This window comes from Talpa europaea, assembly GCF_964194135.1.
Source record: "Talpa europaea genome assembly, chromosome: 2".
Taxonomy (NCBI): Eukaryota; Metazoa; Chordata; class Mammalia; order Eulipotyphla; family Talpidae; genus Talpa; species Talpa europaea.
Genome location: NC_140068.1, coordinates 28,899,325 through 28,926,809, shown reverse-complemented (window position 1 = coordinate 28,926,809; position 27,485 = coordinate 28,899,325). Strand labels below are relative to the sequence as shown.

At 38.6% G+C, this 27,485-nt stretch overlaps 1 protein-coding gene across 1 annotated transcript in view; it reads right to left on the bottom strand.

The window, feature by feature from the left end:
- The window catches only part of MTCL3 (MTCL family member 3), a gene marked incomplete at its 3' end in the record, with an annotated part of 42,244 nt that extends 27,389 nt beyond the window's left edge, over nucleotides 1–14,855 (bottom strand). Inside the window, exons 1-3 of the mRNA XM_084256304.1 lie at nucleotides 13,692–14,855; nucleotides 13,027–13,251; nucleotides 11,172–11,330 (exon numbers count right to left, since the gene is read on the bottom strand). Of these exons, the coding sequence (XP_084112430.1) occupies nucleotides 11,172–11,330; nucleotides 13,027–13,251; nucleotides 13,692–14,840 (1,533 nt within the window). The 5' untranslated portion in view covers nucleotides 14,841–14,855. The remainder of the gene's footprint in view (nucleotides 1–11,171; nucleotides 11,331–13,026; nucleotides 13,252–13,691) is intronic.
- Nucleotides 14,856–27,485: the final 12,630 nt, after the last annotated feature.

The window sequence follows — 27,485 nt, the reverse complement described above, 5'->3', positions numbered from 1 at the left end:
TAACCAAAACAAAGAGACACCCCACTGATTGGGAAAATATCTTTGCACCCCATCAACTGATAAGGGACTGATCACAAAGATACACAAAGAACTCACATGATTCAACAAAAACAAAATAAACAATCCAATCAAGAAATGGGCAGAAGAACTTCAAAGACATTTCTCCAAAGAGGAAATGCAAATGGCCAACAGGCATAAGAAAAAATGTTCAACATCCCTTATAATCAGGGAAATGCAAATTAAAACCACATTGAAATACCACCTTACACCAGTAAGAATGGCACATATCAAAAAAACAAGCAACAATAAATGTTGGTGAGGATGTGGTGAAAAAGGAACTCTCCTACACTGCTGGTGGGAGTGCAAACTGATCCAATTGTTATAGGGCAGCCCCGATACAAATACAAAACGGGGTGCCTGACTGTGGGTCCTCACCCGCGCACTTAAAAGGACTTATCAATACTCTACTGTAGGCACACAGGAAAGGTTAATAGAAGGTTTATTTACAAAGGAAGGGGAAATGAGGAAATGTACAACTCAGGGAGAAAAGTGGGAGACAAAGTTTTAAATGTGTCCTACCTGATCCGCCGATCAGGAATCCCAAATGGAACTCTGAGAGCTGGCCGCGAGCCACCAGCCGTGAAGCCAGGAGGCGAGCAACAGAGCGAGAGACCCCAAGGCCCACGTGTTTGGTTTTTTTTATACCTAACCTGGCTGCTTAACTCCACCCTCAGGTCCCAGCCACCTTCCCTTTGGTGATGAAGGGATTTGTCTTTCCCAATGTCTTGATGACTTTGGTCTGGAGTGGGGGTGGGGTCCAAAAAGCCTGTGTGGGATTAGCTCAGAACATCCTTTCCCCCTAACACAACCACTATGAAAAGGTGTCTGGAGGTTCCTCAGTCTACTAAAAATGGAGCTACCATATGACCCGGCAATTCCACTCCTAGGGCTCTACCCAAAGGTCACAAAAACATTGATTCAAAAGACCACCTGTACCCCTATGTTTATTGCAGCACTATTTACAATAGGTAAAACCTGGAAACAACCCAAATGCCCCAAAATAGATGACTGGATCAAGAAGATGTGGCATATATACACAATGGAATATTATTCAGCAATTAAAAAAGATAAACTCATGCCATTCACAGCAATGTGGATGGAACTAGAAGGAATTATGTTCAGTGAAATAAGCCAGAAGGAAAAAGAAAAATACCATATGGTTTCACTTATAGCAGGAATACAGGGGAACCAAGTAAGACATCAGTGTAAAAAAAATAATAACAGTACAAAACACAACAAAGAAAAAATGGACAATTATAAATCAGAGACATCCTGCAGGGGAGGAGGAGGGAGAGGGATGAGAGGGAGGGAGGGAGGAGCACAGGGGACTGAGATGATGGTACACGGGTGCACTGGTAAAGGAAACTCTATGGGGACTACACCTGAGGAGGTGGGGGAAGCAAATATTGTTTAAAAATGAACAATGGAGGCCTCCCTGGTGGCGCAGCTGGTTGAGCGCAGCGCTGTGAAGCTGTCTGCAGCCTCTGCAGCACCAGTTAGATCCCCGTTGGCCTCCAAGCAACCTACATAGCGAGCAGACCTCTCCTGTGTCTCCTGCTGCTCCCCTCAGCAGCATATTTTGTCAGTCTGCCTGTTCTGTTTCCTGCTGTCTCTGGTGTATCCTCTCACCCTCCCGCACATCTGGCCTGTACCCTGGTTCTTGTATAAATAAAATAAATCTTAAAAAAAAAATGAATAATGATGTAAAAAAACAAAAAATATATATATAAAAAAAGTCATTGACAGTATGGAACTTGTTGGATTATAGAGTTGTTTATATGCCTATAAATTACATAGCAAAGCAAAAGGTATCTTTTAATTTTAAACTATATATTACAATAATGAATAATGTAATATAGCAATCTTAGTCTATAATCCTCTATTAACAAAAAACAAACAGTAATCCAATGTGTTGCATTAGCAAAGAATTCTTAATTCTTCATTTCATTCCTCATTTTGGCAATTGGGAAAATCGAGAAGCTTACACGTAATTAAAAAAAAAAACACTTAAAGTTAACATGACTATAATTAAAAATAGAATAAATACCCTCTAAATCATTGCAGACATAATTATTCTACTTTATATCTAGCCCTACATCTAAATAAGCTAATCTGATAAATACATTTTGTCCTTAAAGGCATAATTCCCAGACACCAGATTCTCCTAAATATAGATTGATATAGTTATACTAAATTTTTTTCTTCCATGTGCAACAAATTTGTAGACATAATTACATACCAACATATTGGTCTTTCATCAGGTACTTGAATACATAAGTAATTGGGCTGTCTAATTAACCTATTATTCAAAGTTCTTGACTGGTATAATGGTAAGGATTCTTACTTTGAGAAGGAAAGAAAAAATGTATGCAGTTAATTTTATTAGCCACTTACTACTATAATTAATTGGCTAAGCAAATTGAAAATAACTGACCTAGCCAGCAGATGACTATAGAATACTTTGAATTTTTTATTTTAAGTATCTCTGAGTTAAATCATGCTGAATATAAATGGCTACATTAAGTGAAATATATATGTATAAAATGGAAACTGTCAGGAGAGAAACATCAAATGTTATCTTCAAATGTCATTTACCATCTGGATAAAGATCAGTTTAACTGACCCTGAAATGTAAAATGAAATTAGTACTAAGACATCAAGTAAGTGACTATATTTCCATTAAAATGCAATCAAATCTAAAATCTTCACGACTTAACTAAATTTTCATTTTGGAAATTATTCCTCCTAATGTACAATGCAATTACATGTTATGTTTACTCAAATGTGATACAAATAATGGAAAACAAAGGAGCCTTGTACATTTTAATTTAACCAGCTAAAGATAAGCTCCTCTGACAACACTTTCTTAAATACTTTTTCTTTTATTTATTTATTTATTTATTTGTTTGTTTGTTTGTTTTGTTTATACATGTACTGGGTACAGTCAGAAGCGCGGGAGGGTGAGAGAATTCACCAGAGCCAGAGCAGGGAGCAGAGCAGGCAGAAGGACCAAAGTACACTGCTGAGGGGAGCAGCGGGCGGCAAGAGAGGTCTGCACGCCATGTGGGACCCTCCTCTGGTGGCCGGAGAGCAGCTGGGGATCGAACCGGCGCCACAGAGGCCGCGGGCAGCTTCGCAACCCAGCGCTCAACCGCTGTGCCACCAGGGAGACCCTTAAATACTTTTTCTGCCCAAGAATTTATAGGTAGATTTTGATTGTTTAGCAGTCTGCATGTATGAATTAAATATAAATATGTATATATATATTTACATTTTAAACAGACAGGTTTATTAGGAAAAAATGGGAAAGAAAAAAAGAGGCACCTGCCCAGACACAAACAGGCAAGAGAATAAATATGGTTCTTAAGCCATATTTAAGTGAGCACAGAATTAATTGTAGAGTCAATAAAAGCTACAAAAAGCATCTTGCAAAAACCCTCCTCCTCCGTGAAGGCGTTTCTCTTTAAGAGGAACATTTACAGAACAGCAAGTTTGCAGAGACACATTTATCCAGACAAATTGGCATCAGCCCTACTGATGAATGGAGAGGCAAATTTTCTAGCCAGATTGTCTGCTTATCTCCCAAACCTCTGCAAATGTGAGGTACTGTATCATAAAGCAGAAAAGACTGAGGATGTGGCTCTTGGAAGAGAGAAAGACAAGTAGAAGAAAGCAGTGACTATAATGTAAAATGGATACAAAGAGGCTTCAGAGCAGCTGGACATTCATGGGAAAGAGAAAGCAAAGGTGTTCCAAAGGCCTGTTCAAAAGAATTGAAGTCCTAGAAGTTGTAAAATTTTAATCTCAGGATCCTAAAATCTCTTTCTATGGTTAAGTGTAAATCAGCTAATCCAGAGCTACGTGATAATAACATCTGATTTCTACCTAATACCTTATGGTTTATAGAGCTATTTCAATCATATTGCCTCATGTTCTCCTGGTGAATGAATTGGGTAGGGAAAATCATTATTGTCCTTAAGAGGTGATTAAATTGAGAATCAGTTATTAGTGACTTACTTGAATTAACACAGCTATTAAGTCTGTAAAAAGAGGAGCCAGCATCTGAATAATTTTCCTAACCCTATATTTCTGTTTGTAGAAAATATTTCTGTGAGATAAAATAGATTTATCCTAAAGACACCCTGAAAGTCCTCTACTCTTGTTCAGTGTATTCCCTAATTATATCTGGAGGTGCGGAACCTGCAGATTCTAGGAGCACTTAGATCCCTAGAGAACAGGGTCAGAAAGAACACAGTAAACAGTAGCCATGGAAGTGGCAGCCTGAGTTCCTACAGTGAGACTGCAAAACATTGGCAGGTGGAAACCAGGGAGTTGGGACCAACAGACTTACTAGTTATATTAACCTTTTATTATTTTTTAAGATTTATTTTATTTATGTGTACAAGAACTGGGGTGTAGGTCAGAGGTGCAGGAGGTGAGAGGATTCACCAGAGACAGTGGGGAGCAGAAAAGGCAGATTGACTGAAATACTGCTGAGGGGAGCACTGGGCAAGACAGGAGCATCTGCTGTGCCATGTGAGGGAGCTCCCTGGCCAGGGGTGGAAGCAGTGGCTGGCAATAGCTTGGTATTGCTAAGACTTTAACCCTGAGCCAACAGGGAGGTCCCACTAGTCATATTAACCTTTGTGAGCCTTGGAATATTTATCTCTAAAATGAAACTGTTAACAGTGTACTTGTACATGAAGTACCTGGAATAGTGACTAACTTACAATTATCACTCAACACTGATAGCTATTGAGCAACTGAAGCTCTAGGGTCATTTTCCATGTCTCTTCAGCCTATTAACTGCTGAACTGATGATGCCAAACATTGAAGATTTAAAGCAAATGCAGTTTAATAGTCTTGGGGGAGTAACAGGATCTGCAGTTTTCTCCCATTATCTAAATCTACAGTTCACATTTTCTCACCGAATCACATGGAAGTTAAACTGCAGAGCTGGTGTCTGGGTTTTAAGATTTGTCCTATTATTCTTGAGTTCCTGTGCTCATCCTCCTTCCTACAAAGTCCATTAGACCTTTTTCAGGGATGACATGTTGCTTCTAGGGAATACAGGGATTTGAGGGAACCAAAGGAGAGAACTGGAATTTTCTAAGAGGTGGCAAAGTTTCAGGAGACCTTCAATTTTGGAAGTAGGATGAGGTGGGAGTTACTCATCTGTTTCATCTTACTTGTATTGCACTCAGAAAAAGCCCTGGGTATGAGTCATACCCTGCAAAATAGGACCTAAAACAACTTTCCTAATTTCCATTTATTCTCATTAAAAATTATTTTTTGTTTATTAACATTGTGTCCACAACTCCTGGTTGTCGTGGACACAATGATGAATAAGCTGAATGAACTCTGAGTCTTTAAGTTCAGGGAATTTACAGTCTAGTACATTTGTATAAAAAGACATATACAAATTAAAAATGAAATAACAATAGTAACATACTGAATCCTTTGATGTACATTATCTTAGGAGGCAAGTGCAAACTGTACAGGGAAATAACTTATTTCATGATTTCTCTCTCTGTCTTGATTGCTACTAAATGCAGAGCTGTTTTATCACAATGTACATCCTTGGATTTTATTTTTCCTGATCTTCTCAGAATTCTTACTTGACCAAATTTTTAAACCTTTATTTCAGAGGTGTAATTTATTATGAGCCATTTCAAATCTCTTTTTAAGGCAGGATGGATAGGAAAACCAGAGAAGTAAAGAGCTTGTCAATAATTATATAGGTAATATACTCCCATTTATGTATTTAAATAGGCCAGGTAAGTCAAAGTTTGTCTAGAAGCTCAGCACCTCTGTAGAACAGGTAGAGTCTGGAGTGGGAGATTCAACTCTCGTAAGTGATTTATTAACAAATGCAACAAACATTTCAACAGACATTGACTAAATTTCTGTGAAGGCCATGATATTGCAAAGACCAAAAATCAACAGATATTTTAAATTGAAACTACATATATACTCAATAGGAAATATTTAATCCTATAAAACCCATATTTGCACAGTACCTTACTGTTTCTAAATATGAAGTTCAAAATTCACCCGAGAGAAGAACTTGGGCCTGACCAACAATGTGGGGCATGTCAGAATACTGACATGTATTTTTATGTAAAAATTTATAATTAGCAGTTTGAGATTAAAGTCCAAGATGTTTCACAACATATTGTGATTTTCTGATCTGTGGACCACTTTGCTTCTACTGGGAGCCCAGCATATGGGTAAAACAAAAGCATCATTTACCCAAGACTGCATATGTAATTTCATGGGGAAAAAAACCAATAAAGTTTATAATTACTAAATAAATTCATCTTTAAAAATGCATTCACAGCACATCCTGGAAGGCAAGATTTCCCATGTTTGCCTGACATACTACTTTTTGTTTTTAATTTAGATGTTATTATTCCCTGGCTAAGTCATTTAATGCAGTACTCCCTCTGAGAGGATATAACTAAATAGTGCTAATTGATGCATTTCAAAATATTTATGGCAATTTCATTTAAAAATACTAATGATGTCCCATGTTTCAAATGTTAAATAGACTATCAAGCTAGGGGAAAACACTCCTTATCAAAATCAAGTATAATTATGATCACTTCTTTATTTTTTATAAGAAAATAAATAGGTAATTATAAACATGCAAGGCAACCATTTGTTTAGTAGCGTTCTGTGTGTAAAAAGTCTGAGTATACAGATATACTCTCATGTACTCTCAAAAATGAAGCAGGAGACACTACTGTTGAAATTTATAGTATTAATTATTTTTGTTTTCCACAATGAAAGTTCATTGCAATAGATAACGTATATTAACCAAGTGCACAGAAAATAAAGGTCCCAAGAGAAATGGTGCTACTACAGCGGGCCAGTTAAGAAAACTCCAGAGCAAATACCAGGAAAATTAAAAAAAAAAAAATTGCAATTGTTTTTAACAATTTTGTGTGCCAGAGAGGGACTAGATAATACAAACACTACAGATTCTGAATTAAACATCATCTGATAAACAATCATCAGCAGCAGCATCTCAGCTGCTCTTTACTCCCTTTCCACATCCTTTGCTTGTGTTTTTGTTGCTGTTGTTGTTGGTTTTATTCTCAAATTGCCATCAAAGCTTCTCTATGCACCAACTTCAAAGACAACATGAGAACATGCCTCTCACTTAAAGATCACAGAGTTTTCAAATCTTTGAAACAAACGTTGTTCCTATAGCCACAGGACATCATGAAGGGCAATGACCTTCAAATAATTGTAGCAAATTGGGCCTCCCTGGTGGTGCAAGGGGTTAAGATGCAACCTATGACGCTATCTGTAGCCATTGCAGCAAGAGTTCAATCCAGCCAGGGAGCTACCCACATGGCTCAGCAGACCTCTCCTGGCTTACCCGCTGCTCCCCTCAGCAGTGTATTTCAGTCAATCTGCCTGTTCTGCTCCCCACTCTGTCTCTGGTGAATCCTCTCACTTCCCACACCTCTGGCCTGTGCCTCAGTTCTTGTATGCATAAATAAATAAATATTTAGAAAAAACAAACAAACAAAAAAGACAAATAATTGTAGCAAAGACTCACCCCTCAGGACAGTGTGCTATATAAAGTCTCTTCCATGCTCTCACTTGATACTATCTGTACATTAATTCACTTGGGCATTCAATGAGCTAGTCATAATTTACATGAAATAGCTTTTACAAAAATCTCTGTCTCTGATTGCTTGTGATGCTAAAGGATGGACCATAATTTTTCCCAGGTTACATAAAGGTAAAGACACTTTTCTATTGCAAGAAAGCATACTGTTTGTAGCAATCAATGTTTTACGATTGGGATGAGAATACCATTACAATTCTGAGGCATCCTAAGAGGTCCCTCTTGTTCACATTTGCTGCAAGGAGTTGCAGCAGACTCAACTAATTACCTCATTCCTCCTCCTCCGCTCTTCTTACTCCCAGGTTCCTACTCCATACTCTCAAGGGGAGAAAATAAGCAGAAGGATGTGAGGGCATGTATAGCGGGCATTAGCCACTAGTCCTGAGAACTACTGGTCAGCACCCCTGAAGCTGATTAAACACTTGGTAAATGATTTCTCAACTCCAACAGATGGTCTATGAGTCCCAGCTGTGCTATTCAACATCTATATGACTTCATATAAGAAACTAAAATCTGGGAGTCGGAGGATTGCTTCTCTAACAAATTCTACTTAACATTTTATGATTTGACTTCATACCTTGTATCCTAATTTTGTTTTTTCTCCTGGCAGAATGCCTCAAAGGATGACTATCATGTGATTCACACTCACTCAACCAAGGACTTTAGCAAGTTTTCATTTTTCGACAAGGAAGCAGATAATAAACTGAAATTGTCAGTCTTGTAGGGTCAAGTCAGGATTCAACTTCATAGCCCCTGCCCCACAAAGACAGCCAGTTATTATTGCAGTCTAGTTTTAATATTTATATTCTTGAAGGATAAAAAAAATTACTATGGTAAAAATCTTATTTTAATAAAACATTTCTGATTTCTAAACATATTTTATACAACCTTTTCTATTTCTGACACTTTTCTAAACACTATAAAGGTTAACCTCCAATGAATCAGTATCTATCTCTCCTGCAGGAATATTTTTCATTTACTACATTCAGAAGCCTTCAAATTTTTGTCTTCCACTCTTATCTTTTCTCTCTATGTCTAATTCTTTTCACCACCACCACCACTGCCACCCATCATTTTACTACAAGCTTTCTTTAAAAGCTGATTTCCTGCATACCTAAATTCCTAAAACTTTCATTATTGTAGTCGTGAGTCAAAGACTAGCATTTGGCTTTTATAACTCCAAGGGGAATGTGAATTGACTCTTGGCATGAACATATATATATATATATATATATATATACACCCACACTGCTTGATGCTGCAAGTTTTCTCAGTTCACAGTTAGAACCCTGGATGCTTTTGAAGGAGGAGTTAGTCACTAGGAAGAGTGGGAACAGAATCAAGGAAATGCATCTTTACGATGATTCTCCTGAAGACATTCCCAGGGTCCAGCCCTTATTTCTGGTAGCCAGTGTTTTTTTTTCTTTTAAGGTGGGAGACATTCCATTGTTGGAATAAAGGACAGTCTGTCTCTGAGCGTTTTCCTCTTTCTTAGATACAGGAGACAATGAGAAAGCCCTTAGCCACTCTTAAATCCAACTTTCCAGATAGTCACTTGAAAAACATTCACACAATACCAAATCACAAGACAACCCCCTCTTTTATTCCTATAATCAGAAGTTCATTTATGTGAATATTTTATATTATATAAATGAAGTATATGGGAGAAAACAAATGAGGTATGATCACAGATTGGTGTCTAATGAGAATGACAATGAACTTCCTCTTTCCTTGCCCATAAGAAGCTAATTGATAGCTACTGTTATTGGTTGGATTATGTCTCCCTTTCCCCATCACTTCCAAATATCTCAGAATGTGACCTTACTTGGAATAGGATTTCTACAGAGGGAATCAAACTTACAATGAGGGATTAGGGTGGCTCTTAATCTTATGTGACTGGTGTCCTTATAAGGAGAGGAAATTTTATATTTACAGGGAGATGTAAATGCCATGTAAATATGGAGTTGGCCATTGAGGACAGCCAAGGTGACCAGGTCTGCACAGGCCCTTCCCTCACAGCTCTCAGAAGGAGTCAATGCTGCTGACACTTTGATTTCAGATTTCTACCCTCCAAAACTGTGAAAAAATAAATTTTTTTGTTTATATCACCCAGTTTTTGGTATTTTATTATAATAGCCCTAGCAAATGAGTATAACTACCTACTTTATATATTTTTTTTCCTGGAAATCTAACTTGCAATTTTTTGACATACTTCAATTATAATTATTGCTGAAGAGACATGTATTTATATCTGAGCTCTTAACTTCTGAAAAACAAAACTATACTGCTCTTTAATGGTTATGTCTTAGATATCGTGATAAAAGTCATGATAGCCACAGAAGATGCTGAGCCTTCTCATCAAAAACATTTACAACTGAGGAAAATAGAAGTTAGAGATTTTTAAAGTCACTCCATTAGTTACAGGTAGAGATAGTTTGTCACAGGCTCCCTCTCTGCACGTTTTTGTTATAGCCACCATTAGGTATTAGACAAAAATGACCTATCATTGAAATGATTTTCCCCTCATTTGTCACATTAGAAAATGTTTAAGTCAGGATAACATAGAAGTCTGAAGACAATTCAGAACACAGAAGAGTGTACCTCATTGACACAGTTTTCTACAAACTCCTTTCACATCTACATATTGATATCTTCACTGTTACGTGTGAAGATGCATTTTTGTATTATTTTGAAATAAGTACAGTAGTGGGAGGTGGCCCAGCATCTCAGCTGTCCATGAAAAGATTAGGATTTCATTTACTTCTGCATATTTAAGCAGAATTATAAGAGGAAAATATTCAGAAGACCACCTAAGTATTTCCTAATTCTCAGGCAGTTTTCAAAAAATAATTTTATTTTAATTCAAGCTTCTACTTATCCCAACATGAATAATTTCTTGATAAATCATTTTAGTTTATTTTCTCTTTCTGTTTGAGAAGGATTGAGAAGATTTGGGGAAACATGGCAGGAATCTTCAAAGAGGTGATATGGAAGAGAACTAACTTTTCAGCCCTGAAGGTAGAACTAAGATGAACTGGTTAAAGTTACAATTAAACAGATTTCAACTAAGAACAAAGAGAATCTTTAAACAGAGCTATTCTCTGATAGTGTTGAACTGAACATGATCTTAAGGGCTAGTTACTGGTGATGTTTCAAGCATTAAACCTTTGGGAGACTTTACTATATGGAGGATACAAGTTATGCTTAGATTAGATTAAATGGCCTGTATGACTATCTTCATCCTAAAATCTTTGGTTCTATGACCTCAGTAGTATTGTTACAGTTCTAACTCTTCCCCTCAAATAAAACACAGGCTTATTTCTTTATAGCAAACTGTCCCATTATTAGAAAAAAATATGGAATTATTTTAATAGTCATACTAGTGCTTGGATTCCTAGTCTAAAGGTGTATCTTTTTATATGAGATAATATACATATACTATGTATATATAAAATAACAAAATACTAACCTCCTTCATTTTTTCCAATTCATTCTGTAAAGCTTGCTTTGCAATCTCAACTTCTATAAGTTGTTGCCTCAGTTTCTCATTTTCGTCTTCAGTTGTTGTTCTCTTTTCTTCCACATTCTCCAATTCATGGTGAAGTCTTACAGATACATCCTTTGCAACCTAAGTTAAAGTGTTTGTAATAATGAAATGTAATTAAAGACAACACATTAAGTGGACTAAAATTATATTCATATTAAAAGTATTACAAGCCAATACTTATGTAGTGTTTACCATAAACTATCATTCCTGATGTTTTGCCTATAAACCATTCACAGATATAAACAATTAAATTCATATAAGAGTCTCACTTTTATATTGTTATTTTAAAGACAACGTAAAGTAATATGCTCAAGGTCCCACAGCTAGCAAGCTCTCCATTCTATTTCCTTTAATCTCTATACTAACCACAACATACGTATAACTGAGTTTGCTTATGTGTAGAGAAACTTCATATATCTCCTCTAGTTCTACAATGAAACTATAAAGTAGATGCTTCATAGTCATCCATTTTAAAGGAAACAAAGTTTTTACAAGTGGGATATGGGGTGTACATTTTGGTCCTATATTTCCAGGTACTTAGTTTTAGAAAAACTTAGAGTTCTTGAGATTAATTGCTTGAAATTTATATATGCATTTTTGCCTACCATTTTGATATTATCTTTGAAATTTTAGGTTTAGAAGTAAAGTGGAGCAGTCTGATATGGTGACTCAGACACAAGCTACGGTTTTAAAGAATGGGGTGAGCCAGCCTGACCACCAACTAGTTAAGTTACAGGGCTGAGGTTGGGCACTAAACTCATTAGAATGTTGGGTTTCTGCACCTGTATACTATTAGTAATCCCTACCTTATAAGGTTATTTTTTCCTTTGAGAACTAAATGAGATAGTAATACATGTAATATTTGACAATGCTTAGTGCAGAGTGAGCATTCAAGAAATGTGAGAAAAAGAAAAAAATAAACACAATGACTTTCATAAAATGTTTTCTCATGACTTACTTTAAAACAAATAGAGGATAATAAAACTTGATTTTTATATCTTGATGAAGCTAATGCAATTAAAATTATATTTGTTTGGTTGTCCATGAAGATAACACTTGCTTGCATTTGTCAACGAATCTGTCGACAGTCAAAGCTAAACTGAACAGACCACACCTGCTTAAAAGAAATCACTTCAAGGTTGCAATTTCTTCACTAAGGTTGATTTTGAAGCCACCTCACATTAAGAATGAGTGTTTTTCATTCACTTCACTTTCTCTTAGCTACTTCAAATAAAACCTTAAGTTGGAGAGTTTCCCTACCAGGGAGTTACCTAAAAGGTAAGTGCAGAAAGAATGGAGTCCTGGAAGAATGTGGGCTCATGGGGCTGCAGAGAGAAATCTTAACTCCAATATCCTTTCAGAGCCGTTTCTGTTCAGAGTTTCAGCCCCTCTGGGATGAGTCCTCATCGCCTGACTTTACCTAGTCCTCTCTCTCCGAAGACTGGCTCTGGAGGGCAGATGAAGGCCAAGCCCGAGCGCTGCCACGCCCTTGTTTCCGCTGGGGGAAGGAGGCGCCCCCTCCTACTTCCTCTGGAAAAGCCACTGTTCCTCCCAGGATAGTCCCCAGAGTTGGCGCTCCCCAAGATCTTCCACATACATTTTACTCTTTACACCCACTTGTCTCTCGTTCCTGTTCCCCTTCTGGGACATTTCATAGTCAGTACTGCGAACCTTCATGTACCTAAAGCTCTGTTCACTCATTACTGAAGGCCATTCTTTCAACGTCTAAAGCCCTAGCTCAGAGTCCCCACCCCCTGTCCCTGCCCCGCACCCAGACCTTAAGGTCCTGCTCCAGGCTGCGCAACAGCTCCCCGTCGATTTCCCCAGTCTGCGCGTAGCGGAGCCTTTTGCGCTCGGCTTTGCGGAGGCGGTACTGCAGGATTCGGCAGTTTTTGTTGGCTCTTTCCAACTCGTGGCGCATTTCCTGTAGTTGACAGGCATCCTCTTCGAAGAAAGTGTCTCTCATCTCGTCCATCTCGGTTCTCAGCTCATCGATCTCGTTCTGAGGTGGCGATAAGCCATGGGTCAAAATTAGCCTCTCCCCGCATCTCACCCTGCTCTCAAGTATGCGGTCTACATCCAACCTAACTCCAAATTCCCAGTTCTTTATTTACTCCCCGCTCTAGGAGACAAGGAAGGAGAAACTAGAAAAAAACAGGCCCTCCTTTAGGCCTCCCTCTAGCTCCCCTACTCTAGCGCTCGATGAAGAAAGTGGGACAAGTGATAATTATCACGAAAGGAAGGCCCAGATTTGGATTTAAATGAAACCTAACGCTACTAATCCCCGGCTGTCCTAAATCCAGTAAAGGCCTAGGAACCCCTGCTCTCCTTTTCTGTTCCCCTCCCTTCATAAGCATCCCTAAAGGTTCACAGCCTCTCACTCCCGCCTGGACACGCCCTAATCTTTCCAGGCCTTCACTTCCCCTCCCCCACACTCCTTACCTTGAGTGTCTCGTTTTCTTCTCGAAGCTTCTCCATCTCCTCCTGCATTTCTTCCTGCTCTTGGAGCTGCTGCGAGCTGGGCTGCGACGAAGGCGGCGCGGTCGCCTGCATGCCCCCGCCGCTGGCATTGCTCTCTGCGCTCTGCTGGGGGCCCTCGGCGGCCGCCGCCATTGGGAAGGCGGAGGGCACAGCAAGGGGTTCGCAAATGGCTGGGGCGCCAGCGATCGGGGAGCTGCGAGTGCTGCTTCCGCCACCGTTCTTAGTGTGCATCTGGGCCGCGGCCGCGGCCGCTGCGGCCCGCTCTTTCTTGAGGTGGAACTGGATGAGCTCAGACTGCAGGCACCCTTCCTTCCAGTAATTCCCTCCGCCACCGCTGCTGCCCCCTAGAACGGCGCTTCCGGAGTTTCTGCTGCCCGGGCCCGGGGTTTTGCCCGCAGAAGAGGGGGATGGCGAAGGGGAGGCCCCCTCCCCAGCGCTGCCGCCCCTCTGCTGAGCGCGCGTGCCTTTCCCTCGCCAGCCCTTGGGCGGCGGCGGCTGCTGCGGAGCGGCCCCCTCCCTCTCTCCGGAGCCTCTGCCGGCTCCTCCTCCTTCCCTAACCCCTCCTCCTTCTTCCCCGAGCGTAAGGGGTTCCCCGAGTTTCGAGGGCACTGGCTCTGGCTCCCGGGGAGACTCCTCTGGGGGGCCAGGCTTTTTGCCGCCCACGGGGGCCAGACTAGCTGCGGGGGCCGCTTCAGCACCAGCCGAGGGGTGGACAGCTCCCGGCACTGCCCCTTTGGAAGCCGGGGGCACCGCCTTCTCCGCCCCGCCTCCGCCTCGGGAGCTGGGCAGAGGCGCCGCTCTGTTCCCAGTCTTGATGCCTTGCTGCTGCTGTTGGTGCTGCTGTTGCTGCTGTTGTTGTTGCTGCTGCTGTTGCTGCTGCAGCTGCAGCTGCTGCTGCCGAACGGAATTGAGTTTAGTGCCCACCCCCACCGGAGACCGGGTGGCTGCAGTTGTCTGTCGGGTCAAATTATCCCTCAGTCTACCGGGTGATTGAGCACGATGCTGCTTTCTGCTGCTGCCCTCCGGGTGCAGGCGAGCCTCAGTGGCAGCCGTGGAAGCAGAAGCTGTGGCTGCGACAGGGGCAGCGCCCCCAGTCGGTGGCTGACTCATGGCAGTCTAGGAAGAATCTACCAGATGCAGTTTAGAATTGTCCATCACCACCACATCATTCTCTTCTCTCCTTACCGCCACCAACCTTCCTTTCTAATCTGAGGCAGAAACAGAAGAATCACACAGCATGCCTGCATTATTACAGATAAAGGGTGATATTCGTACACAAGAGAAGCCTTAGAAAGTAATAAGGTTTGAAGGTGTTTAAGAGAAGCTTTGACTGTATGTAGGCAATGGCAAGAATATTCAAGTCTCCTTTTACCCAGGGAGGCATTATCTCCAACTCACTCCACCTCAGAAAAGTGATTATCTGAAAGCTTCTGAACCTAACAGTCTCACATCAGCAGGTTTTGGCAAGGATGAAGTATGAATTCAGAAAAGAATTTTTTAAAAGGAGATAAGGCCAATAAGAATATTTTTTAAAGGCATTAAGGTCAAGAAGAAATTCAGAAGGTAAAGTTAATGTCAACATGCTAGAGTTGACTATGCTTTTCAACTTAATTTTCTTCACTATCAAATCTGCATTTTAAGAAAATCTGCATTTTAAAGCCTTAGACTTATTGGAGACAGTTTTATTTATTTAGTATTCCCAAGTATCAATCAGAGGAAAAGAGTTATGCAGGTTGTTAGAGAAAGTTTTCTATGAATAAATGACACCTTTCTCAAATAGCTCTAATCTTTAATGTTGCTCTTGCTTAGAGAAGCACACCCAATTACCTATAACACTAAAAGTAAAAGAAAATATAAACAATGAATGATTTTAAATCACCTTCAGTTTCAAAGAAATAATGACATTAGGAATCACCCCCATTGTTTAGTCATTAGCATACTTAAAGGGAATTGTTTTTAGCTCTGAGAATGAATTATTAAACTGCTTTGGAAACATTTATTGAAGGCTATGCACAACTTCTTAAATCACAGGTGATGACCTTTTCTACACTTATTCATATTTAAAAGTTATTGTGAATTGTTTATTTTAAGTATAATTACTAGATAGAAAATATTTTCACTCGTAAACATCTTAGATGGTATATCATAGGAAAAACTGTAGTTTTAAAGTAAACAAATTCCAATTCTGAGACAGACTTGCCCTGCATCCAAGAGGCTGGCAAATTCTCACTCATATTGGTAAGATCAACTTCTATTGTGCTATTTTTCCAAGATAAATCTATCACTGACTTTTGATATCTGGAAACTTTCAAGTCATTAATAACCTCTTGGGTTCTTCTTCCTAGTGATCCAAGAAGCTTGTGAGCTAGTCAATTAGGTACCTTTCCCTTAGAACATAATTTCTCTTCAAAGCACTGAAAAGGCATGACTAGGCAGAAAGTTCTGTTTAATGGGGTGGGAAGGAAAAACCTATTAGGAAAGATACTTACCAGTTACTGCTATTGTCTATTTTAAATGTGACAACTTACTTGGCCTGTAGTAATCCTTAATTTTATAAAGAAATGTTAACAAAAACTCTTCACCATCTCCTTGTCTTTTTCCATGATCTCCTTCCAAGCCCATTTGAAAAATAATGGTAAAGAGAGAAGATATTGTGGAGGAGGGGAGAGATGTTGCTCACCAACTTATTGTCTGCATGTTCCCCTGGAGCCACATGCTTCCAGAATGTCTTCCCCAACATGGGTCACACTAATGTGGACCACTCAAATACGTTATATTGCTAATGCAACATCTTTTTTTTTTTTTTTAATTGAGCAGAATCACTCGGATTTAAGACTCCACCACAGAGGATTTAAATTCAGCCTCCAGACAACTTTAACCCAGAAGAAAGCTAGGGGTTCCAGGAAGTCCCCTCTCACAATCATCGGTATGTAATTGCTGTCACGTGGTCCTCACAAAGTGACAGGATGCTATGTCTATTCAAGGCTTCGTGTTGGAATCGCCAACCAAGCAACCCCGGCATTACCCAGACCAATTTTACTCGCAAATTTTATCTGCCCATTTATCCACCCCATCTCTCACCCCCATCCCTTTAGAAATCCAGAACTGCTCACTTCTCAGCAGAGGCGGGATTTCGAAGTTGATGAAAATCAGCAGCGTTTTTCTTCTAATCTTCCGGAACCTCACGGTCTGTTAGGATGTCTTTCAGGGATGAGGAAAGTTTAACTTCTTAGCATTATATGCGACTTTCTGGCTGGCCATGACTGGGCCCGTTCATCCCAGTTCCACACCCACTCTGTTTCTTCAAACAATGGCGTTAACGTGCAAACAATCATAGGGCTCTCCAGAACAGATTACTTCCCGGTGGTCCTCGCCTAAGCGGGAGCTGAGCCTCGGAGCTGGAGAACAGCGAAGTACCAAGCGGTGCCAGACGCTCCTCACGAAGTGCACTGATATTCATGAGCTGACCTCACCCAACTGGGCAGAGGAGGGGGCGGGATTGCAGGGGAGGACCGGGTAGAAGTAACCAAAGACAGGCTACTTTCAAGAGGAAAGAGAAGAAGGCGGGGATGGGATTGGGAGAGCGGGGGTGTCCAAAGAGACAAAAAAAGGTCTAGAGCCACGCCCGAGATGGTAGATCGGTTGCCGCCCTCAAAGTCCCTGCTGCACTCTCATATCCCGCACTTGGCAGAAAATTCCAAAACAGCTCGAAAATGAGATGCATTGGTTTTCTGCAAAGCTTTGTCCTCGGTAAGATCTATCTCCATCAATTATTTACTTGAGCTCTTTTCTCAGGGAGGCGATTCAAACAGCAGCCTTCCGGGCGTGACTGATGTCTCCCGATGCAGCTGCGAGGCGCTGGCGGACGGCTGCTGGGAGTTGTCTTTGTTCGCTCACTTTAATTCTCTGTGGAGCTCTCCACGCGGTGCACCCTCCCCGCCCCCAAGCCGGGCGGAGTCATCAGATGTCTTTTCCAGGAGTAAATAATGGTTGCCAGACTCACCGTCCCACAGACAAAGGGTTCTTGTGTTGCCACGATCAATTTAGTGCAAACCGAATAAATACCGGTTTATAGAGATCGTTTACTGGCGGGTTTGCCGACTGTGCATTTTCTTCTCTCCTTTAAGTTCCATTTTCCACCGTGAAAACAAGGAGCAATTGTTGAGGTCCACAATCTTTATAGTGGTGCATGTGGGTGACAAGAATCTTCGAGTGCATTTGTAACATATGAGCTCAAAGGGAATTTCAAAAAATAGGAATTCAGTATATATGCCTTTATGATGTACATTAATCCATACCGTTGCTCAGTACTTGTATTATAAAGATGGGACTGAAAAATTCTTTTTATTATTATTATTATCATCATCATCATCATCATCATCATCTAAGAGTAAGGAAGGTATGAAGGTCTTGGTCCTACCTCTAAGAATTCCTTGGTGATGCACATGTTGAAGTATAAAACTGTACTTCCAAAATTATATATTTAAGTAGGCAAATGGTAAATCAATAAAATTTGATTTTAAAAAAGAATTCCTTGGTGAGCTTGAAGATGAGACTAAAGTAAATACTGTTTCAGAAAGGATTTTTTTATGTTAAATTTCTCCAACATTAGTATTGTGGTAGAGTAAGTAAAAAGAAGCCAATATATTGAAATAATAATTGTTTATGCTAACATGAATTTTAGTATGAGTTTATTTTCCAAATGCCTGCAACATCTTGTATTAAAAAATGAAATATGTTAATTTAGGAGTTGTTTGCATACAAGTAATACCATTACAGCAAAAATAAATAGCTATTTAAACCCTGTTGATTAGTATCTCCAATGACATATAAGTCACATATAGCATTAGGACAAAATCTTTCATGTATTCATGCTCTCCCAAAGACATACTGTGTCCATTTTTTTCCCCAGCACTGTCCAAGGTACTGGGGATGCAAAGATAAATTAAGATATTGCCCTTATTCTGGGGAACCTCAAGCATATTGAAGAAAACTGGAATAATTTCCAAATAATCCTTTGAATACTTTTGAAAGGTGGAAATGTGGTATCTGTGGCATTTCCAATGAAAAGTTCAGAACTTGACTATACTTCTCTATACCAAAAATATAGAGAAAGAAAACAAAGTAAAACATAATTACAATTTATTTGGGATTTATATTTGGTGACTTTGACATTATGTGATCAAAGTTGACTTGTAATTTTCTTTAGAAATACCAAGAACTATAGGTCTCACTTAGCCAAATGGGTAAAAACATTTTTTCACATTAATCTGTTATAAATGAAGCAATGGTATTATAAACATTGTGTATGGACATAAAACAGTTGTCCTGTTTCTATAAGAACTTCTACTCCACTCTTTGTTTTAATTTTCTTTCTTTTTTTTTTAAAGATTTATTTTTATTTATTTATACAAGCACTAGGTACAGTCAGAAGCGCGGGAGGGTGAGAGAATTCACCAGAGCCAGAGCGGGGAGCAGAGCAGGCAGAAGGACCGAAGTACACTGCTGAGGGGAGCAGCAGGCGGCAGGAGAGATCTGCGCGCCATGTGGGACCCTCCTCCGGTGGCTGGGGAGCAGCCAGGGATCGAACCTGCGCTGCAGAGTCTGCGGGCAGCTTCGCAACCCAGCGCTCAACCGCTGCGCCACCGGGGAGGCCCTCTTTGTTTTAATTTTCTCCAGAAAATATATTAAGCATTTTTGTTTTAATTTTCTCCAAAGAATATATTAGTTATTTCAATGCAATTAGTAAATTTAGAAAGTTTAATAAGATCAAGAGTTGACTATCATGCATGCTTAAGTCAAGCAATGTCTAAATGAGTTATTTTTCTATTTTTTTTTTTTTGTGGGACCCTTGCTTGAGGCGGGGGAACAAACCGGTGCTGCAGAGGCTGCGGGCCCTCTAAATGAGTTATTTTATAATTTAGTATTATGCATTTCCAAAGTTGAAACCTAATAAAGAATGTATCCAAGCAATGGATACTTTTTGTCTTATGCTCCTTGACTTTATTCACAGTGACAAAACAATAGCATCATGTTTATGTGACTCATATGCAACACTGAATACATTCATCTATTTGAAATACTGATGGGAAATAAAATCATGTATTTCAGTTCAATTATATCATGTAAAATAAAAATCACTTGTATTTACAAGAAAAGATGAACTCACTCAATTGGTAAGGAAATATTTGTTTTACAATTTTCAGAAAGACTTAGCAATACCATACTGTAAAAAAGTGTCAAATACCAGAGCATAGTATTTATTTTTAACAAAACCATAACTGGCACATGAAGGAACACATGAATATTTGAAAAGGATGCAATTGCAGGAATATTTGAACTTATCTGATCATGTTAATATTATTTTGTGTATAGATGTAGTCTTGGTTTTGCATATTTTGGGAGGAGGTTTTTGATTACTGTTTCAATTTTGTTACTCTTGATGGTTCTGTCCAGGTTTTCTACTTCTTTCTGAATTATTCTTGGAATGTTGTATGTTTCTAAGAATTTGTTCATTTCTTCTAGGTTATCAGGTTTCTTACATATAATTATTCATAATACTCTTATGATTCTTTGTATTTCTATAGTATCTATTGTAATGTCTCCTTTTTTGATTTCTGACTTTATCTTTCCATGTTTTCTTTCTCTTCATGAGTCTTAAAAGATTTGTCTGGTTAAGATCAGCTTTTTGCTTTGTCAATCTTTTGAATTGTCTTTTTACTCTCTTTTTCATAATTTCTCCTTCATTTATTATTATTTCCTCTGTCAACTGAATTTTGTCTTTTTCTTTTCTTTTCTTTTTTTTTTTTTTTTTGTGGGACACTAGCCCAGTGGCCGGGGATTGAACCGGCACTGCAGAGGCTGTGGGCAGCTTCGCAGCCCAGCACTCAATCACTGAGCCACCGGGGAGGCCTGAATTTTGTCTTTCTTTTCTTTTTGTAGTTCATTTAGGTGTAAGGTAAGATCTTTCACGATCCCATATGTTTTCTGAGGTAGGCCTATACTGCTATTAAATTGACTCATAGTATTGCTTTTGTGTGCTGCATCCCATGGATTCTAAATATTCTAAAATTCTAAAAATCATCTCCAGATTTTTTTCTAAAGATTTATTTTTATTTTATTAATGCATACAAGAACTGGGGTGTAAGCCAGAGGTGCAGGGGGTGAGAGGATTCACCAGAGACAGTGGGGAGCAGAACAGTTGGATCTGCTGAAATACACTGCTGAGGGGAGCAGTAGATGAGACAGGAGAGGGCTGCTGTGCCATGTGGGTTAACTCGCTGGCCAGGGCTGTAACTCATGCTGCAGTGGGTTGTTATAGCTTGTAAGTGCTGAGACTTAACCCCTTGAACTACCAGGGACGCATGATCACCAGATATATTTTTATTTCCCCATTGATTTCCTCGTAGACTCAATAGTTGTTTAGTAACATGCTGCTTATTCTCCACAAATTTATGGCAATTTCCTTTTTCTGTTTTTGGTTGATTTCAAGTTTTGTACCATTATGATCTGGAAAGATGATTAATATGATTTCAGTCTTCATAAATTTATTGATATTTATTTTGGGTACAAACGTGGTCTCTCCTTGAGAATATTCCATGAACACTTGGGAATAATATGTGTTCTGGCATTTTGAAGTGGACTGTTCTTACAAGCAATATTTTAGATGTATTTCACTTGTGGAATATGCAATAAGAAGGATTGTTGAACAGAAAATTTATTGAATTTATCCCTCTATTAACTAGATAAACTATTTCCCCACTTAAGCAAATTCCAAAGATGATCATTTCAAGATTTTTGTGAGAATTTAGAAATTATTTTTACTGTGTTTCAAAGCAGATAGGTCAAATGACCTTTCATATTCTCTAATAATGAATCATTATACTTTATAGCACAGTAAGATATGACCTTTTGATGAATAAAATAAGGTTAAAGTATCAACTTCAAAGAGTGTAAGAAATACAAAGTTTAAGATATCTACACTTTGATTCTTACAACTTTATATAACAGTATCTTAATCTACATTTCTTAAGTTTGCAAGGCCTTTCATCTTTTATGCTCAAAATAATGTGAAGTAAATATGATTTTTTTTTCTACATAAAGCATGAAGCAACTAAGGTTCAGAGATGTTAATTCACCTACTCAAGGTCAATTTTACACTCAGAACTTGAACTTGGGTCCACCCATTCCTGAAGTCTGCTTAGTAGATGCTTTCCTTGTGCTTTTTTTCTACACCATAAAATTATGCATCTTGAGGCTTGATTTTGTACACGTATACTAGACTGATCTTTCCATGCATGCATAGAGTTATCTGCATTTGGAGATAAAACTATTACCTCAAGCTCTATGTTAAATTTTTCTCTCTCCTCTAACTGGCACCTATTTTTATTCTATTTTTCTTTTAATCATTTAATATGCCTTCTCACTAAATATTGATTTCTTCATTGTTTAATCTTTTTCCTTTACCTCTTTGTTTCTTTGTTTCTCTCTCTTTCTTTCATTCTCTCTCTCTCTCTCTCTCTCTCTCTCTCTCTCTCTCTCTCTCTCTCTTCCTTCTTTCAAACTATTCCTTAGCCTTTCCTTTTTCACTCCCTTTGGAATTATTGTGAAAATTCAGACCCTCATAATTCTGTCTTAAATGACCACAAGTGCTTCTAATATTAAGCAGTAGCTTCTTTCTGTCAAATCCACACTGCTTCCAGTTTATACTATGCATTTTCCTCTTGTTACTCTGCTTACAGCCACTGCATCATATCCAAACTCTTCTTATATTTAAAGTAATTGCTGTCCTAGCCTATACCAAACTGTACTTCCAAACACTTCACCCCACACACTCCTCTCCTAGCTAGACTTCTTTTCTTTTTTTGTCATAAGCACATACAGTTCATTCTGCACATACATCTTTCTTCTTTCCTTTTCCCACACTTGGCAGGTCCCTCCTTTCTTTCCTATACAATAGCTATCCATATTTTGAAACTCAGTTTAAGTTTCAAATATTTCTTTCTTATGAACTATAGCCAGTAAATTATTTAAACTTTTTGAGTCTTAGTTTATTGCATTCATTCACTCACTTATTCATACATTTAACATATAGTGTTGAGTTCATGTTATCATTTTTACCTAATTATGTGCCTGTTATTATGAAATGGTGAAGGTAACTCATCACATTCCCAGGGATGTGTACTCATCATAATTTATGATAACTGATTGCTAGTATATGCCTGACATTGTATGTTGTCAATAAAATTGACATTGTGAGCTACTACTACTAGTTACTACTTTACTACTACTTTACTAGTTACTACTTTACTAGTAGTAGTTACTACTACTGTTACTACTTTAGTGACATCATTCACAAATTTACACCAAACTCCACTATTCCTGTACTTCTTTAGAACTATAATGTTAAACTGTTAAAACACTTGGTTATCCGTAAATTATAATGGTCCAGCCAGGTGGCAAATATCAAATAATACTCTTGTTCCCTTTAGTTCCTATAGAAAATTGGATACATAGAGGTTGGTCAGTACAGGGTTTGGATTGTTGGTATAGACTTCTAGAGACACAGAGAATTTGATGTTTTCAGATCCATCTTCTGCTTTTAAAGGGTAATTTAGCTTGGATATATGCCATTAGCTGACCTTTACTGGCATCTATGTATAGTCACAAGCTGCATTTGTTCTCTGGATTATATTTTAGATAATGATTTATGAAGCATAGACTCCTTGGGTTTGTAAACACCATGATTCATCTTTTTATTTCTAACAGGCTTCCCAAACCATATTGTATAGTGGTTTTAACCCAATTTCAGGCATCTCTATAAAGTCTATTCAACAATCTCTCAGAATAAGTGTCCACATTATGACATTATATTATGATCAAATTCTATGGCATAATACATATACTATATTAAGAAATATTTAAGAATACCAGAAATAGGGCCTCCCTTGGTGGTGCAGCAGTTGAGTGCTGGGCTGCGAGGCTGCCCGCAGCCTCTGCAGCACCAGTTTGATCCCCAGCCACCCGGCAAGGGTCCCACATGGCGCGCAGACCTCTCCTGCCACCCACTGCTCCCTTCAGCAGTGTACTTCGGTCCTTCTGCCTGCTCTGCTCCTCGCTCTGGCTCTGGTGAATTCTCTCACCCTCCTGCACTTCTGACTGTACCCAGTGCTTGTATAAATAAATAAATAAATCTAAAAAAAAATTAAAAAAAGAATACAGAAATACCATGGATACTTACTCATGTTTTTGCCTTTTCAGTTGGGGTTACAAAATAAACCTTCTGTTGCATTGCTTTTATTTTTTTATTTTATTTTTTTAAAGATTTCTTTATTTATTTATACAAGCACTGGGTACAGTCAGGAGCGTGGAAGGGTGAGAGAAATCACCAGAGCCAGAGCGGGGAGCAGAGCAGGCAGACGGACCGAAGTACATTGCTGAGGGGAGCAGCGGGCGGCAAGAGAGTTCTGCGCGCCATGCGGGACTCTCCTCCGTTGGCCAAGGAGCAGCCGGGGATGGAACCGGCGCTGCAGAAGCTGCGGGCAGCTTCGCAACCCAGCGCTCAACCGCTGCGCCACCGGGGAGGCCCTGTTGCATTGCTTTTAAATGTTCATGAATATTTACCCTTGATAATTCAAGCCATCATCTAACTACTCAGCCAAAATACTATCAGACTTCTGATTTCAACTATACCCTGTTTTCAATCTTGTTTTGATCTTAGTAGAGATGATAAACAAGTTTTGTAATTATTATGTAAATGTTATACACATTTAAGATGACCACTAAATGGTCCCGAGTTTAATAACTCAGAATTGTCCATTTTTCTATATCAATACTTTAATAATCCTTTATCTCACCTATTCTAAATCCTCATAATAATTAAACTGCCTTAATACTAGCATAGTTGGCCAATTCTCATTATGCCAAACGAACAAGGATGGTGACCTAAGTCATTCTATACTTCACTGGAAATTTTAGTGTTTTCATTTTTACTTCCACCTCTTCCTATGCTGTTTGGAAATAAAAGAAATCTAAGGGTCCTCTGTATAGATATAATTTAGCAAAGTACTGTTAACTGTAAAATGATCATATTACCTTAAATATTGTTAAGTAACTATAAAGATAATATTTTAATAGTCAATTGATCTTGATTTAGTTACAGAAAAGTTAAAAAATGCCACATATATTTTATATTCCAGTATCTTTTTGTTTGTTCTCAAATATTAGTGAGGTTTTAATTTAATGCCTAGCCACTAAAGTTTTAGTCATTAATAAACTATACAAAGATCAGGGCATGCTATTAACTGACTAGATGTTATATTACATTGCTTTATTCTTCATTAATGATATTTATTGTATATAAGTGTTCATCAAACACATTCAATTTAAGATAATATGAAGTGGGTCTATTTACAAGATGTGGACAAAATGCTGGAGAAGCCACAATAGGTACTTCAGTAACCTAATGTTAAGTAACAGTGGGTGCTATCAACTTACTTTATTATTGGCAAAGGTATTAAAAAGATGAGGGGGCAGAGTGCTCACTGGAGCCCAGAAAAAGAGATCTGTGTTAAAGTATGCCACCTTGAGAAGATATCAAAGTGAAATTTCATAACATCAAATATCTCACTCTTCTTGCCTGTGGTGTCCTACTGGAATTCTCTTTTGACTGATTGAATTAAATCTAGAGGGACATGGAGCTACTTGATGTGATCCATTCAAGTTAATCTGGGGGGAGAGTAGAACTGAAAGAATCAGCTGAAAGATATTATGGAAAATAAGCAATAATATTGACAACTCAAAGACTAAAATTACTAGGTCCCTCACAAACTCGTTTCTTTAATGTGTATTGCTGGTCTTAAAAATTTTATTTTCAGAAGAAAGCAAACATTTTTGAGTTCTTTAGTGTTAATAAATTTTCTCTATGGGTGTTTCATTGCAGTTATATGTTAATTGATTAAAAGAAAGCGTAATTTTTACTGCATCAGTTTACCTCATAGTAACATAATACACTTTTCATTTAAATAGTCTTTCTGAATCACAATAATTTTGTTTTCTTAGAGATCCTGCAAATCCTTTGTTATATTTGATCCTAAGTGTTTGATATTTGTGTAGTAGGTGATACCATCTAGGTTTGTTATTTATTTTCTATGACTATCAAGCAATGCATTTTTCAGAGCATATCCCTTTTGATAAGCAATGTGTGACTATATACGTATATATATGCAATGGAATAGTACTCATAAAAAAGAATGAAATCCTGTTATTTGTGAAAACATATATGGACCTTGTGGATGTTATGCTAAGTGCAATGAGTCAAACAAATACCATGTAATTTCACTCCTATGTGGAATAAAAAGAGCCATCTAATAAACATAAAAAACCAAACTCTTACATCCTGAGAACATGATGGCGTTTAGCAGAGAAGGGGATTCATGGGTGGGTGAAATGGGTAGACCATGGTATGGTGATGGATGGAAACTAGACTTGGTGGTGATCACATGAAGCCTATAGAGATGCAGAGTTATATTGCTGTACAAATTGGAAACTTACGTGATGTTTGTAAGGGCAGGAATAGACACAGTGCAGGTTTTCTAGGATTCCATGCATATGGGGGTGAAGGAGGAGAGAGTTCTTGGAGTCCTCAGTGACTTTTCAGGCTTTTATTGGGATTTACCAGGTACACTGCAGACAGAGATGCTGGGGGGCCGGGGGGCCGGGAGGCAGGCAGGCCTCCCAGGCCCCAGCAAGTCTTCACTCTGGGCTCTCTGGCCTTCTCTCACGTTCTCTCTGCTCTTCCATTCGTTCTGCTTCTGCTTCTCTGCTTCTGCTCGCGTCCCCATGATGCCACCCTTAAAAAGCCCAGTCTTAGCCCAGGTGAATCCCATCTACACATGCCCACACCCTATTCCAGGTGCCCCCCATCAGGCATGCATTTGGGACCACAGGATTCCGTTATCTATCCTAATGGCAGGAGGGCAGAAAAGCCTGATACTTTTACCTTACCATATAATGTTATAAGCCTATGTTACCTCAGAAACATTTTATTTTTTTAAAAAAGTCTTTTGGAAAAAGCCTGAAATGAAGAGCAGTGAATAGAATGTACTACACTTGATAGGTTTTGTAGTACCCTCTAGTGGTGAACTGTAGAATTAATACTATTTCACTTGGTAAAAATGATGCTTAATTTTCCTTAACATAAACCTTACAAAGATTTCATAAACTGGTAATATATTTATAATTACATTATTTACATAATTTATGAGTCCAATAAGAGATTGGCATACATTTAAAGGCTCATTCCAAATAACATTCAAGAAACCAACTTTTTAGTGTACATGTTGATAGCAACTTTTGAAATTGAGTAAGTTGAAATGAATTATTTTCATAAAATACCCATTTATTTTTAGATATGGTACACAATGAGCTGGATTTTAAGTCTGCAACAGATATTCTGGTATTTGAATAGTAATAGCTACTACAATGAGTGAATAGTAATAATTACTACAATGAATGAAGTACTGAGGCTTTTCCTGAGGATGTGCTCACTTACTGTGGAGACTAGCATTGAAGCTGCTTTGCCGTTTTTCAGGACAGAGAGAAGCCACAGGCACAGAGCTGCAGTCACTGTGGTTCTGCATCCTCTTGTTTACTCAGATCCCACCAAACATGAGATACTGTGTAGTTAGGCTGTTCCCTTTACAATTTGTGATTTAAAACATATGATTCTAGCATTTATTACTTCTACATACTATA